The sequence below is a fragment of the Ceratotherium simum genome, chromosome 25 (genome assembly GCF_057802395.1).
Source record: "Ceratotherium simum simum isolate JZ-2026a chromosome 25, ASM5780239v1, whole genome shotgun sequence".
Classification (NCBI taxonomy): domain Eukaryota; kingdom Metazoa; phylum Chordata; class Mammalia; order Perissodactyla; family Rhinocerotidae; genus Ceratotherium; species Ceratotherium simum.
Genome location: NC_141924.1, coordinates 38,072,947 through 38,090,933, shown reverse-complemented (window position 1 = coordinate 38,090,933; position 17,987 = coordinate 38,072,947). Strand labels below are relative to the sequence as shown.

Sequence of the window (17,987 nt, the reverse complement as noted above, 5' to 3'; positions counted from 1 at the left end):
ACAGTATTTGTCTTTCTCCATCTGACTTATTTCGCTTAGCATAATACCCTCAAGGTCCATCCATGTTGTCACAAACGGCAAGATTTCTTCTTTGTTTGTGACTGAGTAGTATTCCCTTGTATATATATACACCACATCTTCTTTATCCCTTCATCTGTTGGTGGTCACTTAGGTTTTTTCCAAGTCTTGGCTATTGTGAGTAATGGTGCAGTGAACATAGAGGTGCATATATCTTCTTGAATTAGTGTTTTTGTGTTCTTTGGATAAATACCCAGAAGTGGAATAGCTAGATCATGTGCTAGTTCTGTTTTTAATTTTTTGAGGAATCTCTGTACTGTTTTCCATAGTGGCTATACCAGTTTACATCCCCACCAGCAGTGTACAAGGGTTCCCTTTTCTCCACATCCTCTCCAACACTTGTTGTTTCTTGTCTTTTAATAATAGCAATTTTGATGGGCATGGTGATATCTTATTGTGGTTTTAATTTGCATTTCTCTAATAATTAGTGATGTTGAACATCTGTTCATATGCCTGTTGGCCATCTGCATATCTACTTGGGAAAAATGTCTGTTCAGATCCTCTGCCCATTTTTTTAATCAGGTTGTTTGTTTTTTTGTGGTTGAGTTGTATGAGTTCTTTATGTATTTTGGATATTAACCCCTTATTGGATATATGATTTGCAAATATTTTCTCCTGGTTCATAGGTTGTCTTTTCCTTTTGTGGATGGTTTCCTTTGCTGTGCAGAAGCTTTTTAGTTTGATATAGTCCCATTTGTTTATTTTTTCTTTTGTTTCCCTTGCCTGAGAACACATATTCCAAAAGATACTAAGACCAATGTCAAAGAGTGTACTATGTTTTCTGCTAGGAGTTTTCTGGTTTCAGGTATTACATTCAAGTGTTAATCCATTTTGAGTTAATTTTTGTGTTTGGTGTAACATAATGGTCTACTTTTCACTCTTTTGCATGTGGCTGTCCAGTTTTTCCAGCACTATTTATTGAAGAGACTTTTCTTGGCTCCTTTGTGGGAAATTAGCTGTCCATAGATATGTGGGTTTATTTCTGGGCTCCCGATTCTGTTTCATTGATCAGTGTATTGGTTTTTGTACCAGTACCATGCTGTTTTGATTACTATAGATTTGTAGTATATTTTGAAATCGGAGTGTGATGCCTCCAGCTTTGTTATTTTTCTCAGGACTGCTGTAGCTCTTTGGGCTCTTTTGTTGTTCCATATAAGTTTTAGGATTCTTTGTTCTATTTCCATGAAAAATGTTATTGGGATTTTGATAGAGATTGCATTGAATCCGTAGATTGCTTTAGGTAATACGGACATTTTAACTATGTTATATTCTTCCTATCCATAAGCATGGAATATCTTCCCATTTCTTTGTGTTTTCTTTGATTTCTTTCAACAATATTTTATAGTTTTCAGTGTATGTCTTTTACCTCCTTGGTTAAGTTTATTCCTATGTATTTTATTCTTGTTGCTGTGATTGTAAATAGGATTGTATTCTTGATTTCTGTTTCTGCTAGTTCATTGTTAATGTATAAAAACACAACTGATTTTTGTATGTTGGTTTTGTAGCCTGCAACTTTACTATATTCGTTTATTATTTCATTGTTTTTTGGTAGATTCTTTAGAGTTTTCTATATATAAAATTATATTATCTGCACATAGTGACTGTATTACTTCTTTCCAATTTGAATCCCTTCTATTTCTTTTTCTTGCCTAATGGCTATGGCTGGGACTTCCAATCCTTTGTTGAATAAGAGTGATGAAAGCAGGCATCCTTGTCTTATTCCCGTTCTTAGGGGATTAGCTTTCAGTTTTTACCATTGAATGTGATATTAACTGTGGGTTTGTCATATATGGCCTTTATTATGTTGGGTTATTTTCCTTCTATACCCATTTTATTCAGAGTTTTATGATAAGTGGATAGTGAGTATTGTCAAATGCTTTCTCTGCATCTATTGAGATAATCCTGTGATTCTTATTCTTCATTTTGTTAATATGGTATATTTCATTGATTGATTTGCAAATGTTGAACTATCCCTGCATCCCTGGAATAAACCCCATTTGATCGTGGTGTATGATCCTTTTAATATATTGTTGTATTTGATTTGCTGACAGTTTGTTGAGGATTTCTGTATCTTCGTTTATCAGTGATATTAGCCTATAATTTTCTTATTTTGTGGTGTCCTTGTCAGGTTTTGATATCAGGGTAATGTTGATCTCGTAAAATGAGTTAGGAAGTGTCTCCTCCTCTTCGATTTTTTGGAAGAGTTTGAAAAGGATAGGATTAGATCTTCTTTGAATGTTTGGTAGAATTCACCAGAGAACCTGTCTGGTCGTGGATTTTTATTTTGGGGGAGGTTTTTGATTACTCTTTGAATCTCATTACAAGTATTTGGTCTATTCAGATTTTCGATTTCTTTTTGATTCAGTTTTGGAAGGTTGTGTGATTCTAGAAATTTATCCATTTCTTCTAGGTTATCCAATTTGTTGGTGCTTTTATAGTATTCTCTTATAATTCTTTGTATTTCTGTGGTATCTGTTGTAATTTCTCTTCTTTCATTGCTGACTTTATTTGAGCCTTCCTTTTTTTTCATTAGTGAGTCTAGGTAAAAGTTTGTCAATTTTGTTTATCTTTTCAAAGAACCAGCTCTTAGTTTCATTGATCCTTTCTATTGTCTTTTTAATCTCTATTTTATTTATTTCCACTGTGATTTTTATTATTTCCTTTCTTATACTGATTTTGGACCTCATTGCTCTTTGTTTTCTAGTTCCTTTAGGTGTAAAGTTAGATTTTTTATTTGAGATTTTTCTTGTTTCTTCACGTAGGCCTGTACTGCTATAAACTTACCCTGTAGAACTGCTTTTACTGCATCCCATAGATTTTGGTATGTTGTATTTTCATTTTTATTTGTCTCCAGGTGTTTTTTGATTTCTTCATTGATCCAATAGTTGTTCAGTAGCATGTTGTTTAGTTTCCAAATATTTGTGGCTTTTCAGTTTTCTTCATGTAGTTGGTTTCTAGTTTCATAGCATTGTGGTCAAAAAAAAATGCTTGATATGATTTCAGTCTTCTAAAATTTATTGACACTTGTTTTGTTTCCCGGCATATGGTCTATCTTTGAGAATATTCCTTGTGTACTTGAGAAGAATATGTATTCTGCTTTTGGATAGAATGTTTATACATATCTATTAAGTTCCTCTGGTCTAATGTTTCATTTAAGGCTGATGTTTCCTTGTTGACTTTCTGTCTGGGTGGTCTATCCATTGAACTAAATGGGATATTAAAATCCCCTACCATTATTGTCTTGTTAGTTTCTCCCCTTAGGTCTGTTGATAATTGCTTTATATACTTTGGTGCTCCTATGTTAGGTGCATATATATTAATAAATGTTATTAATGGATTGTCTTGATGGATTGTCTCTTTTATCATTATACAGTATCCATATTTGTCTCTTGTTACCTTTCTGGGCTTGAAGTCTATTTTGTCTGATATATATATGGCTATACACACTTTCTTTTGGTTGCCATTCACGTGGAGTATCATCTTCCATCCCTTCACTTTGAGCCTATTTTTGTCTTTAGAACTGAGATGCTTCTCCTGGAGGCAGCATATTGTTGGATTTGTTTTTTAATCCATCCTCTGTCTTTTGATTAGTGAATTCAATCCATTTACATTTAGAGTGATTATTTATATTTGAGAACTTAATACTGCCAATTTATCTTTTGTTCTCTGGTTGCTCTGTATTTCCATTGTTTCTTTTTCCTTATGTTTATGACTGCAATTTCAGTTCAGTGGTTTTTTGTGCTGTATTTCTCAGTTTCCTCTTTTTTTATGTTTTATGACTCTGTTCTGAATTTTTTGTGATTACCATGAGGTTTTTATAAAAGGTCTCATAGATGGGATAGTTCTTTTTTTGCTGATAGCCTCTTATCTCCATTTCCCTATGCAGGTTCCATCCTTTTCCTTTTCCCCTTCTATATTTTTGTTATCACAAATTATCCCTCTCCATATGGAGAGGATTTTGTTACCAAATAGAAGTGGTGATATTTATTATTATTGCTTTCTTTCCCTTTAACCTTTATGTTATAATTGTTTTCTATCCTATTCTGATACAGATCTGCAGTTTTATAATTCTGTCTATCTATTTATCATCTTGTTCAAAGCTTTGTATACCTTTGCCTTTTCATTTCAGGTAGGAGGGCTCCTTTCAACATTTCTTGTAAGGTAGGTCTAGTGGTGATGAACCTCCCTCAGCTTTTTTTTTTGTCTGGGAAAGCCTTTATTTCTCCTTCATATCTGAAGGATAACTTTGCTGGATAGAGTATTCTTGGCTGACAGTTTTTAGCTTTCAATATTTTGAATATCTCTTTCTACTCTCTCCTAACTTCTAGGGTTTCTGCTGAGAAATCTACTGATAGCCTAATGGGGATTCCCTTGTAGGTTATTTTCTTTTTCTCTCTGGCTACTTTTAATATTCTTTCTTTTTAATTGATTTTTGACAGTTTTATTATGATGTGTCTTGGATAAGGTCTTTTTGCATTGAGATAGTTGGGTATTCTATTATCTTCATTGATTTTTATATCCAGTACCTTCCCCATGTTTGGGAAGTTCTCAGCTATTATTTCGTTAAATAAGCTCTGTGCTCCCTCTCTCTCTTCTCCTTCTGGAATACCAATTACCCTTATGTTGCCTTTCTGGAGGAGTCAGATAATTCCTGTAGAATTTCTACATTTTTTTTAAGTCTTAGTTCTCTCTCCTCTTCTACCTGTATCATTTCTAGGTTTCTATCATCAAGCTCACTAATTCTCTCTTCCATATGATCTCTATTTCCAATGCTTTCTAATGCATTTTTCATCTTATTTATTGAGTTCTTCAGCTCCAAAATTTCTGTTTGGTTCTTTTTAGAGTTTCAGTCTCTTTGGTAAAATATTCCTTCTGTTTATTGATTTTATTCCTGAGCTCATTGAACTGCATTTTTTTGTGTGGGTTTTTTTTTTTTTTTTTTTTGTAGCTCATTGAGTTTTTCCATGGCAGCTATTTTGCATTCTTTATCAATTAGATCACAATCCTCCATGACTTTGTGTTTGGCTTCTGGAGAATTGTTTTCTATATGTAGTGCCCTGGTACTGTGGCTTTTTGTGGTGCTTGCTGAGTTATTCCTCTACTGGCACATTGGTTGTAGCAAACACATTTTTTATTTAGGTATGGCTTTGTTTTGATTCAAACTTTTCAGCTGCTTGAAGATTAGAGGCCTTTCTTTCATTTTTCAGTAGGTGGCGCTATAGCACTTGTTTTTGGTTTCTCTTACCTGAACTTCCTCTGGCTGTATTTGAGAATCTACACATTCTACCTTCCACCACCTCTATTTGGGATGTTGCTGGTACTCTTGTCATTGCCATCTGCACTTCTAGGGGTCACTGATGCCTTGCTGTTGCTGGTGTCACTGCAGTTGCTGGCTTTGCCACCTGGGACATAGGGATAGCTGGTGCCTCAGCTGCATCCAGGATCACCTGCGTCAGAAGCTCTGCCACTGTGGTGGGGTGGGGGAAGAAGTCTGGTACATGGGGCACCATCTCAGCTGTTGCCTGTTACCTTGTGGTCATAGGCACCACTGCAGTTGGGATGTCAGAGTTCTGTGCACACCTCTGCTGCTACTACCAGGCTCTGCACTGAGACCAGGGGGGTGGGCTCATGGGCCTCCACGTCTGCTGTTGCTCCACTTGCCGTGGTTGCAAGCACCTCTGTGGCTAGCTGGCTGAGTCACTCGTGTGCCTCTGCTGCTGCCCACCAAGTTCCTTGCAGCTGGGGACAGGTGGCTCAGCCACTGCAGCCTGGATCCAGGATCCTGGGCTCTGCCTCTGCTGTTCCCCATTTAGCCTCCTCTGTGTGCTCCAGTTCACCCACCTTTGTATGTACTGATGTGTGGATCTTTCTGGCATCCTGGTGTGTTGTGCAATGCCTTTGTTGGGTTATGGATGTTTTATTCACTGTAGATTGAAGGAAAGAGACAAAATGATCCTCTCATGCTGCCATGATGATGACATCACCAAAAACGAGACTTTTTAATGCTATAAGTTTACAACTTCTTTCTCATAGTATTATCTTCATAATATTGTCTTCCACTGCTGTGTGTTGAAGGGATTCTCAGAAGGAGATCCTAACTACTTTATAATTGTAACTTTAAAGTGTTCACAGAAATATTACTTCATTTTATCACATCTAGAGCTTGTGCCAGATACACAGAAGGTATTTGAAAGTATTTCATGATTGAATTTTAAATCATCTTTAATTTAATTTTTTAAAAACTAAAAAGTGATTCAATTTTGTTTTGCAGTGATGGGCATGTTGGTAAAATTTATTCCAAATCCTCTTCCTTTTTGGATTATGTCAGAAAGTCTCTAAAGAAGCTTGGATTAGATGAGTCAAAGGTCAGTATATGATGACCCATTGTTTTTATCAAGAACAGAAGAACTCCTATGGAGTAATGAATTGAGATAATACAAAACTATTTGCCTTCTACTTTTCTCCCATTTGTAAAAAACATCTAAATTATATTGAAAGCAAACCTCCATTACCTTTACTCCCGTACACCTTTCCTGTCAGTGTGAGTAGTTTGCTGTCCAAAATCTCTCCAGAGAGATTCCCCCTTTAGGTTTATCCAGGTAAAAACCTGTCAATTTTCAAATCAAAATAGAGTTGAAAAGGAAGAGAACAGAACAAATGGGAATTTTAAGTAAAGGAAGAAAAAATGGTTTTAATTTTGAACTGCGTTTATTTAAAGATTGTGTAGCAAATTAAAACTAAAAACCTTGAATTCAAAAAGCCTTTGAATGGGAGAATCCTGGAAAGTGGCAAATCATAGGAGGTCCAAGCTATAATTGAGACTATATTGTTGAAAACAAAAAGGTAAGCTGATTGACTAGTAATAATAAATCGTCTAACCCTGAGGGAAAAAATAAACTCCCAACATGATTCAAATGAGTTGTTAACTGAAATATTAAGTTGAACTTGGATCACTCTGATATTTTGAATTGATTATAAATTGAAATAAAGAATAAAATAGATGGTTAAAGGAATAAAATGTATTTCTTGAAAGAGAAAACTTACACAGATACGGTTCAGTTATATCAAAGCTAAAGAGTATTATTATTTATTGTAGCAATTATCCATTTTCTTCGGAGTTGCTTTATTACTTAAAGCAATTAAACTGGTACTAATCCAATTTGCTCCCCTGTGTCATGGCCATTAAAAAAGTATTCCTGGGGCCAGCCCCGTGGCATAGTGGTGGTTGGGTTTGGTGTGCTCCACTTCGGCAGCCCGGTGTCATGGGTTCGGATCCCCAGTGCGGACTACACCACTCGTCAGTCATGCTGAGGTGGCAACCCACGTAAAAATAGAGGAAAATTGACACAGATGTTAACTCAGGGATAATCTTCCTCAAACAAAAGAAAGAGGAAGATTGGCAACAGATGTTAGCTCGGGGCAAATCTTCCTCACCAAAAAAAAAAAAATTATTCTTGACTCATATGATTTAAGAAAGATTAAATGAGGTACTGTATGTAAAACGCTGAACACAATGTTTGTACATAGTAAATGCTAACTAAATAGTATTGATTTTTAATATTCTGATCTTTGTAAATTTACTACCTGTAATAACACAATTGATATGACACCTATATATTTTTTTATTTAGTCACCAAAACAAAGATCCTTCTAGTCTTGCATAAATGAATAAGAATAGACACTGTTGGGGTCGGCCCAGTAGCATAGCAGTTAAGTTCATGTGCTCTGCTTCGGTGGCCCAGAGTTCACAGGTTCAGATCCCGGGCGCGGACCTACGCACCACTTATCAAGCCATGCTGTGGCAGGCATCCCACATATAAAGTAGAGGAAGATGGATACAGATGTTAGCCCTGGGTCAATCTTTCTCAGCAAAAAGAGGAGGATTGGCAACAGATGTTAGCTCAGGGCTAATCTTCCTCACTGTTATCCTAGTTATTTTATTTCTGGATTTTTTTTTTTTAATTTTTAATCAGACTGTTCTTCCTTCCAATTTGTCTTACTTAGTACATATGTTTATTGCATGTCTCAATTTCACGTCTTGGATTTTATATCAGGAACACAAACCTAAGCATTATTTTCATGAATAAAGAGCTGAGTTTTTACTTAAACTAAAAATGTGTTGTTCTTTGCCAAAAACCAAATAGGAAAAATCCAGAAAGAATGTTACTGATCCTTCCTGATGGCTTTCTCTTCCCAAGTTTGTTTTTAATAATAACCATAGTAAATGTTCCTTAGTATGCTTATTATGTTACTGATAAGAATGTTAATAGCTAATATTTACTAAGCACTTACTATGTGATAGTTATACTAAGGACATCACAACATTATCTCATTTACTTTTCACAAAAACACCCATGGTAGATACTGTTATTATTCCCAGGGTAGTGATCTAGAAAGATAGGCTCAGAGAAAGGCAGGTCATTTTTCCAGGGTCAAAGAGCTAGCAAGTGGGAGCTGAAACTTGGAACACAGATTCCACTAACATCAAAACCTCAACTGTTCAACACCACTATACTGAGAAGTGAAATTTAAAACAAAAGAAAAAAAGACTAATGTAGATAAGTATCACCATGTAAAATCAGTCTTAAATGATTCCCTTTATTAGTGAATAAAGACAATAATAGTACCCCACTGATTTTCTCATAATACTGTTAAAGCTCATTAAAAACAAATATGTCAAATAAAATGGGTTAGAAAAAGAAAAGGAACAAAAAGCCCAAGCTGGAAGACAGTGTGGGGGAAAGGTACCAAAAAACATAATAAAGGTGTTTAAGAAGATGTGCTGGTGAGAGAAAGCAAATAGATGTGCATATGTTTTCTTAGGGTTTTTTGCTTGTTTATTTTAATGTTAAGCAAGAGGAATGAGAGAGTTGTGTCTCCCTGGCCAGAGTGATTGGAAATAAGATAAGTTATTAAAACCAAACATATTTCTTATCCAATACAAAATTCTATCATTGTTCTCCCACATCATGAAGTATCAGTGCTAAAATGACAGTTTTGACCACAAGCACAAGAAAAAGAGATTTGTGTATAGTTTTATGTTAAAAATGAAATCAATTTTCACATGAGATTCTAACTACTGAAAAGTATCAAAACCGTTGAAATTTAAAATATTAGATATACCAAAATATTTAAAAGATCTTTGACTAAATTCATAATCATTTATTAACAAACTTTTATATATAATTGAAAGTGTGGTGAATGTATTGATGTGTTTCTCATCTTTTAAAGCACATCTCTTCATATTCAAAACTATGTAAGCAAGTGAAGTGCCTAGAAAATCTTCTGATATGCTCTGGATACACTCTTTATTTGCAAGAAATCATGTTAAATGTATAGAAGTAAACTGAGGACATTCGCAGACAGATCATCATTCCAAAGGAGACCAGAGCTGCATGTGCTGGATATAGAAGTGGCTCATACACAGCTTAAAAGATTAATCCATAAGTCCTATAGTCAGTTGTGAAAGACAGCATTGGATATTTTATCTTAGAGCAGAATTTCTCCAACTCAGCACTACTGACATTTGCATAATTCTGGTTGTAAGGGTCTGTCCTATGCATTGTAGGATGTTTAGCAGCATCCCTGGCTTCTAGATGTCAGCAGTAGCACCCTAGTGGTGACAATCAAAAAAATTAAATTAAAAAAAAAAGTCTCCAGACATTTCCAAAAATGCCATGGGGGACAAAATCACCCCCATTTGAGATCCACTGTCTTTGAACATTGGTCATCTTAGTGATTCTATTTGCAATCATCTAATATTCACCTTATAAACCCCACATTTTTTTTAAAAATCCCATATTACACCAAGAAGCATGGAGAGGGGAAAAGAGGAAGAAGCAGTGATTCTGTTGTTACATTTTGAAGACTTTTTGTTCAAAATTATCTCCTCCTTGGTCTTTGATTTTGTATAGCTCTAACCCCTTAAAGGTGATATTGTTTCAGCCCTGCGTAGAATACAGGTCTGTTTAAGAAGAGTGTTTAGATTCCACAGTAAAGTTAAGCCTAACTCTATAGCACTGAAAACAATAAATTGTGGCAGAACATCAACTACCTTATATCAGCAAGTATACTGTTTGTAATCGAGTGAAATGTTACAGGAAAATTCTTGTAAGGTTCAAGTATTTCTTTGTAAAACATTTTAATAGAACTTTAGAATAGTCTAAAATAACAAAATTGTAGTGATTAGCTTTACCTAGACCTAAAAAAGATTAGGTATTCTCAAACCTTATTTTCTGTCCCAAACTTTGGTATCTCACCAGATTTCAGAAAACCTCCAAAATTGTCTTTAAGGTCTCATGTTTTCTTCATGGTCCACAGCGTTTTATCCTCTTTTGTATTACTTTTCATTCTTTCTCCTTCCCCATGCGTATACTGCACGCACAGGAATGCATGAATATGCACACACACACGTCCATAGGATTCTAAAAGCGTAAGAAATGGTATTGTTTCATAGTCAAAGAATGAGCTGGAGTATTTGTCCATAAGAAGAGGAAAGGAGCTTATGTTCTAGAGCTTGCTTGTATGTGTGTGTGTGTGTGTGTGTTATATAATGAATACTCAAACAAATGAAGTTAATTTCAGATATAGAGAAGTGAAATAAAAGCAATACAAGTGGTGATTTAAGAGGGGGTGGTGTACTGTTGAATGGACAAAATTGAAAACCACTAAGCTAGAACTCTACTTAGTCGAAGTAGTTAGAGGATAATTCAGAAAAATATCCTAAGATATTTTCTCAAAAGCAAAACTTTTGAAACCAAAATCATTTAGTTATTCTTCAGCAAACATTTATTTTGAAGAATCACCCATGTGCCAAGAACAGCGTTAACTCTGGAGCTACGAAGATAATTAGGACATAACCATGAAAAAAGAAAACGAGTAATTATAGCGTGAATTTACACCAGCAGACACATACATAAACTATGGTGGCGTCACAGGGAAAGGAGTGACTCACTCTGCCTGTGAAGATCTCACCAAGGACCTTAGCTTGGTCTTAAAGGATGCATTGAGTAAACAAGGTGAGAGGATAGGCAGCAAGGAATTCATTTCAGATGTGTGGGGGGAATAGCTTGTGCAAAACCACAGAGATGTAAGAAACATGATTCTGGACTCAGCATTGCTGCAGCATAAAGCAAGTAGGGGAGGCAGTGGTGAGAGATGAGGCTCAAGGAGTGGGCACATGTGGAGAGGCCAAGTAAACTGATCTTTGGACATTAAATCAGAAATTAATTGGGACTAATCATACTCACCGGGTGGTTTAAATACAGGCGGGAGGGCAGGAATCGTTCCACAAGATGGCCAACAGCAAATCTAAGGAGCTCATAAACTCTTCTGTGTGGTAATGTGTCCGTAAATGGCCTAGACTGAATGAGTCCCTCTGACCCTAAAGAAACAGCAAATTCCTGATACAGATTAAATATATAGGGCCAAAAACCTGTCATCTTTGATGATATGAGAAAAACATGTGCGTTATTCCCATAAATAAGTTCCTGCTGCTTTTTGCAACCACCATGATAATAATTGATTAACAGGAGAATCATTAGTGGATGTTAAAACCATTGGGTAAAAGGGGCCCGCCCAGTGGCGCAAGCAGTTAAGTGTGTGTGCTCCGCTGCGGCGGCCTGGGGTTCACCAGTTCGGATCCTGGCCCGGACTGACACACTGCTTGTAGAGCCATGCTGTGGCAGCGTCCCATATAAAGTAGAGGAAGATGGGCACGGATGTTAGCTCAGGGCCAATCTTCCTCAGCAAAAAGAGGAGGATTGGCATCAGATGTTAGCTCAGTGCCGATCTTCCTCACAAAAAAAAAAAAAATTGGGTAAAAGACTTTTGGGGACCAAGATATTTACACAGTCTCAAAGTACCTCCCACAGATTATTTATTAATTTCAACACCCATACCAAGTGATCAAAGTTAGCATCACTGGGCCGGTCCAGTGGCATAGTGCTTAAGTTCGCACACTCTACTTCGGCAGCCCCGAGGTTCGCAAGTTCGGATCCTGGGCGCGGCCCTGTGCACCACTCATCAAGCCATGCTGTGGCAGCATCCCACATACAAAATGAAGGAAGATGGGCACAGACGTTAGCTCAGAGCTAATCTTCCTCAGGAAACAAGGAAGATTGGTAATGGATGTTAGCTCAGGGCCAATCTTCCTCACCAAAAAAAAAAAAAAAGCATCACCAATAATGAAACAAGCTGACATCATCTGCCTCTGTCTTTTATAGCATTTTTTTTTTAACACATACAACCCAGGATGGGACATTGCATTTAGTTGTTCTGTCTCTGGTTGCATTTAATCTGGAACAGTTCTTCATCTCTTCTTTGTCTTTCATGACATTGACATATTTTGAAAAGGCTAGTTGTCTCGGTGTTGCCTCATGAACAGATTAAATTTATGCATTTTTGGCAGGAATATTACATAAGGGATTTTGTGCCCTTCCCTATGCATCTAGATATCCAAGCCCCATCTTGTCAAATTACATCATTAAAGAACTATAATCCCCTATTTATACCCATGTACCTGCCGTAGTTTATCCCTGTAGGGATGCATTATCAGAACTGTGATTAAGTGGTTTGCTTTTATCAAACTCTTAAGAAGGAAGGAATATTTGATTGCAAAAAATGAAGATTTACTCAGATTTTTTTAATAATTGGTGGGAGGTTATTCCAGGAAGACATATATTTTATAAGAAAGACTGAAATCTCTCAGTTTCACAAAAATCCAGAAAGAGATGTACAGCCTGGTCTCATCAGAATGTAGTTTGTTAGTGGGAGCAGGATTCAGAACAGCCATAGTGACTGAGTTAAAGCAGCCATAGTGACTGAGTTATTGTCACTTTTGAGCAATACATGTTTTTTAATCCTTCCCCATTATAGTGATTCAGCTCCTGTACTACCAACTATTTCACTCTCTGTCTTAGGTGATTTTTCTCTCCAGATTTTAGCTTATTGATAGGTTGTTTATTCATGACTCTGCTTTCCCCGTCCAACAAACTTTGTACATCCCTTTCAGTCCCGTACCCTCCCCCCAGAAAAAGAAGATCTAGTTGATTCATTTGATCTTTCGTACCTATCTGGATAGACTTTTTATTCCATACCACTTCATCAGCAGGGCCGCCACATAGGGTTGCCCAATTTTTGCTGTGCACAAAGGCATCTGGCTGAGGGCACAAGTAGGACTAAAATTCCAGCCGATGTTCCACTTAAGACAAGTGCCTTGGCCCCGGAAGGAAGGTGGGGAAGTCTATTTCTGATTCTCACAAAGACACCATATCAGCTCGCAGCAGGCCTGTCATAACTCACAAATACTCTAAATCCAATAAAGTGAGAGAGGTAGAAGAGAGGAAACGTGGGTACATGTGGTGAGACCTGTGCATAAGTTGCCGCCTGTGACCTTTTCTGCAAGCAATGGTTGGACGAGAACACAAAAATGGGGCTTAGGGTTTTGAGGCATTCTGAGTCTTAATGTATTTGGTATGAGGATATTTCTGGACATTCAATAAAGATAAGCGTTTTTATGTTATCTGGATTCTGTTATATAACAGTCTACATAATTTCTGTTCAATTTTTCGTGATAGGATGATCTCCAAAGAACATTCACCTTATTTCTTTTTTGTCTTAGCTCTCAGGAGGCTCAAAGTTCAATTTATGCTTTATTCCAGCAACTGTCCTTAGCTAGGTTATTTTGGTATCATGATCTTCTCCCTTGAATTATATACCCTTGAGAGTTTATCCTTTCTTTAATGGTTCTACTATTGATATATTTTTATGCTTCATATTATAAACCACCTCAAATTCTTCTTGAAAATAACCATGTTATTAATAATAAAGTTTTCTGTAATTTGTCATTGTATAGATTTGGAGCAATTAAATTTGGAATAAAAAACAAGAATTAATTTATACTTCTTTCAAATTCTGATCAAAAACGATATATCAAAATTACATGCAAAGACCAAGCCTAATAACATTTTAATGCCAAATGCACAGAAAATAAGAGACTACTTTAGAGGCCAGCCCGGTGGCATAGTGATTAAGTTCACACGCTCCACTTCGGTGGCCCGGGGTTTGCAGGTTTGGACCTTGGGCGCGGATCTACACATGGCTCATCAAGTCATGCTGTGGCAGCGTCCCACATACAAAATAGAGGAAGATTAGTACAAATGTTAGCTCAGGGACAATCTTCCTCAAGCAAAAAAGAGGAAGATTGGCAAGAGATGTTAGCTCAGGCCCAGTCTTCCTCCCAAAAAAAAAAAGAATATTTTATTAAGCAATAGAACATTCTCATGTAATATGTCTACTTCTATATAAGAGTAGATTATGTTGCCTATAAAAATTATCTATATTCTCCCAGCTAACCACAGAGAAGCATTAGATACAGAAATGTCTCCCTGGCAACCAGTAGCTCTAGGGAGTAGTAGAAGATATAGTCATTGAAACTAGAGGAAATAGGAAAATACGTTACACTTTTTATTTATTTTTTTATTTGTTTAAGGAAGAAGGAGAGCTACTTGATTATTTTATTGATACCGCTGTTAATATAGGAAAAAACATTAATTTAAACATTTATTTTAGATTATTAGAATTACTGAAGTGTACAAAATCTGCAAATGACTTATTAAAATAAAAAATTTGTAACAATTATGATGTAAAAAGAGATGTATCAATATATATCAGATGTATCAATTATGATGTATCAATAATCATTTTTTGAATGAATATGAACTGAATTTAATATTTTATATGTAGATTATGCTGTTCAGATAGTAGCCAGTTCAAATTTTATTTCCGTTAGCTAGTTATTGAACATGTATACATTAGAAAATATGGCGAGAACTTGGTGCATTACATTTTTCTTTCTTTCTTTTTAAGAAAACTTCTATCTTATTGCCCTACATGTCAAGCTTAGTAAGATTAGTTACATACATAATTACATCACTTCTAAAAGTAAGAAACCTACTGAGTCATCTTTGCACTGTGTGCTCCAGAAGATTCTCAATGATAGTAATCTTTTGAGTAATCACATAGATAACTTCCTCTGTCAGCCTAAGACTGTCGGGCCCACTTCAGCCTTCTTGTCACTGGCTTCGTCTTCCCCAGCTCCCTAGTCAAGATCAGCTAATGGGCCTCACCTCTGCATCCACCGACTCTAGGTCTTGAGCCAATCACGACCTAGCCAAGGGTATATCAGCAGCCTCAGTCCCACCATCTAGCAGTGAGAATTAAGTCAATTGCTAACCCATCTTCTGATCACATAAGATGTGGGGAGGATCTCTGAACAACTGTGTATCTCTCATCCATTAATCCAACCCATTCCCTGTGAAGTTGAAGTATGGTCCACCTTTGCATATCTGGGCCCCCTTATATTGATCTATAAAAAGACAATTTTAATACATAAATAAATAGAGAAGAGACAAGTCTCCCATGGAAAAGAATTCCAGATAATTTATTTAAATACTCTACCCTCAAGGAGATGGAGCATAACTGCCCTCTCCTTAAGTGTGGGCCACACATAGTGACCTTCTTCCAAAGTGTACAGTATGGAAAGGGGGAAACTTTACATTGAAGAAACCTGGCATACACTGTCTCAGCCAGGTAATCAAGTTCAGCATCAACAATGAGAAATCATATTGATAGTATGTACCCTTGATTTGATATGAGGAACATGGCACTTTACTTTTGTGGTCTTCCTGTCAAAAACCCATAGGAAACCAGTCTAATTATGAGGAAAACATCTGGCAAATCCCAGTGAAGGAACATTCTACAAAATGCCTGACCAGTACTCCTCAAAATTGTCAAGGTCATCAGAAACAAGGCAAGTCTGAGAAACTGTCAGAATCAATAGAACTAAATGCAATGTGGTATCCTGGACAGGATCCTGGAACTAAAAACAAGTATTAGGTAAAAACTAAGGAAATCTAATAAAATATGGACTCTAGCTAATAATTATCAATATTTGTTCATTAATTATAATAAATAACCATATTGTAAGGTGTTAATAATAGGGGAAGCTGAATATAGGCTATGTGGAAACTATCTTCAAATTTTCTGTAAATCTAAAACTATTCTAAAATATAAGTTCATTTTTAAAAAACAATATGAGAAAAGCTAATGTTTATTGAACTTTAGCTTTGTGCCAGACATTGTGCTAAAAGCTTTGTATAGATTATCTCACTGAATACTAAGGATGCCCTTATGAAATGAGTGCTGTTATCCTCATTTTATAGGTGAGGAAATTGAGACGTAGATTAAGTGGATTTCTTAATGCCAAAATCTAGGAAGTTGAGGAAGAAGGATTCCAATCCAGACTGTCCAGACTGCTCTTTTTTGTCATATTTATATGACTTATTAACAGACATTGAGCACAAGAAGAATGCTTGTTTAGCATTTTTCCAAAACACAGTCATCAGATAAATAAGCCTATGAGGAAGAATACACAGAAAATTTGTGCTTGCCAACAGACAAAATAAATGTACTTCTAAAGTAGATTGAAGAATTGAGGTTTGGAATAAAGGCAGAAGAAATTCAAGGATTAATGAATCGTATTGAAGTGTTAAAGAAGATGTTTACATCCAGAACTTTGACTCGAAACTTTTGCAGACAGGATGAAGTTGGTCAAACGTTAAAAATGTGTTGAGGGCCCACCCCATGGCGTAGCGGTTAAGTGCGCACACTCCACTGCTGGTGGACTGGGTTCAGACCCCGGGCATGCACCGAAGCACCACTTGTCAGGCCATGCTGTGGCGGTGTCCCATATAAAGTAGAGGAAGATGGGCACAGATGTTAGCCCAGGGCCAGTCTTCCTCAGCAAGAAGGAGGAGGATTGGCATGGATATTAGCTCAGAGCTGATCTTCCTCACAAAAAAAAAAAAAAGAAATGTGTTGAATAGTAAGACATATAGTATCTAACAGAGGCTATATTGGAGTTAAAATAACTGTCTAAAAAGTATAAGAAAAATGAGGAAAAAAATCTAAAATACCTAAACGTGACTGCTCATTTCCCAACTTTCACCCTCGTTTCTCTTTTGGACTGGATATCTCCCTAAACCCAAACCACAACCCACTGACCTAGGGCCCTATTACACAGCTTAACTCGTATTAATCCCTTTTTCTGGAGTCTAGGGGATGGGCTGCAGGGAGCAATGGAATTCATGACCAGTACTCCCAGCTGCCATTTAATGTACATTTCAACCTGTAAGTTTCCATGTATGTCCTTGCCAAAGTATGACCTACACCAGGCAATGCCTCGATTCTGATGCCTGCCTTTATCCCTAGGATGTTGGCCCTACCTAGGCCCTCACTGGCTTTAACACTCAATAATGTCATCCCTAAAATGAGACCATGAATATATGTATGTTACAGAGTGATGTTAGGATTAAATGAGATAGTGTCTTCATTTTAAAATTTCTATATAATCTCGGTGATCTAATCTGATGAGATTGATAGTTGAGCATCTGATTGAAAAAGTTGATTAAAGCATGAAATAATACCTTAAACACTGCATTTTTAACTTAAAAACATACTTAATATACTTGATTCACCAAACTTTTGGTGTAAGAACAAGGCCATTTGTTTTGTTTTTTGCACACAGGTTTGCATATAGTTTCACTACTTGGAGTTCTACCTTAGCTTTTTTGCATCATCTCTACAGTGTCCAGCTTTGGTTCACTTAAAGTAAAGCAGTAGACATCCATTTTTTTAGATAGAGTTAAGATGGTGTTCTCACCTTTTCTCGTCAGAATCATACAAAAGCAACAAATAGAATAAGAAACAGAAACACAAACTAACTTCTTTGACAAAATCAGAACGCATTTGAAATCTCAAACCATGTGTATTATGAAGTACAATGAAGATAAGGAGTGATACAGAAAGATGCCAAGAGAAGATGCCCGGGGTTACAGATCACCAGCAAA

At 36.4% G+C, this 17,987-nt stretch overlaps 1 protein-coding gene across 2 annotated transcripts in view; it reads left to right on the top strand.

The window, feature by feature from the left end:
- METTL25 (methyltransferase like 25) overlaps nt 1–17,987 on the top strand; it is a 104,319-nt gene that overhangs the window by 80,893 nt on the left and 5,439 nt on the right. The window contains exon 9 of one of the 2 annotated variants that reach the window (XM_004417917.3): nt 6,350–6,443. The exons of the other annotated variant lie outside the window; for it this stretch is intronic. Within the exon in view, the coding sequence (XP_004417974.2) occupies nt 6,350–6,443 (94 nt within the window). The remainder of the gene's footprint in view (nt 1–6,349; nt 6,444–17,987) is intronic. 2 annotated transcript variants of the gene reach the window in all.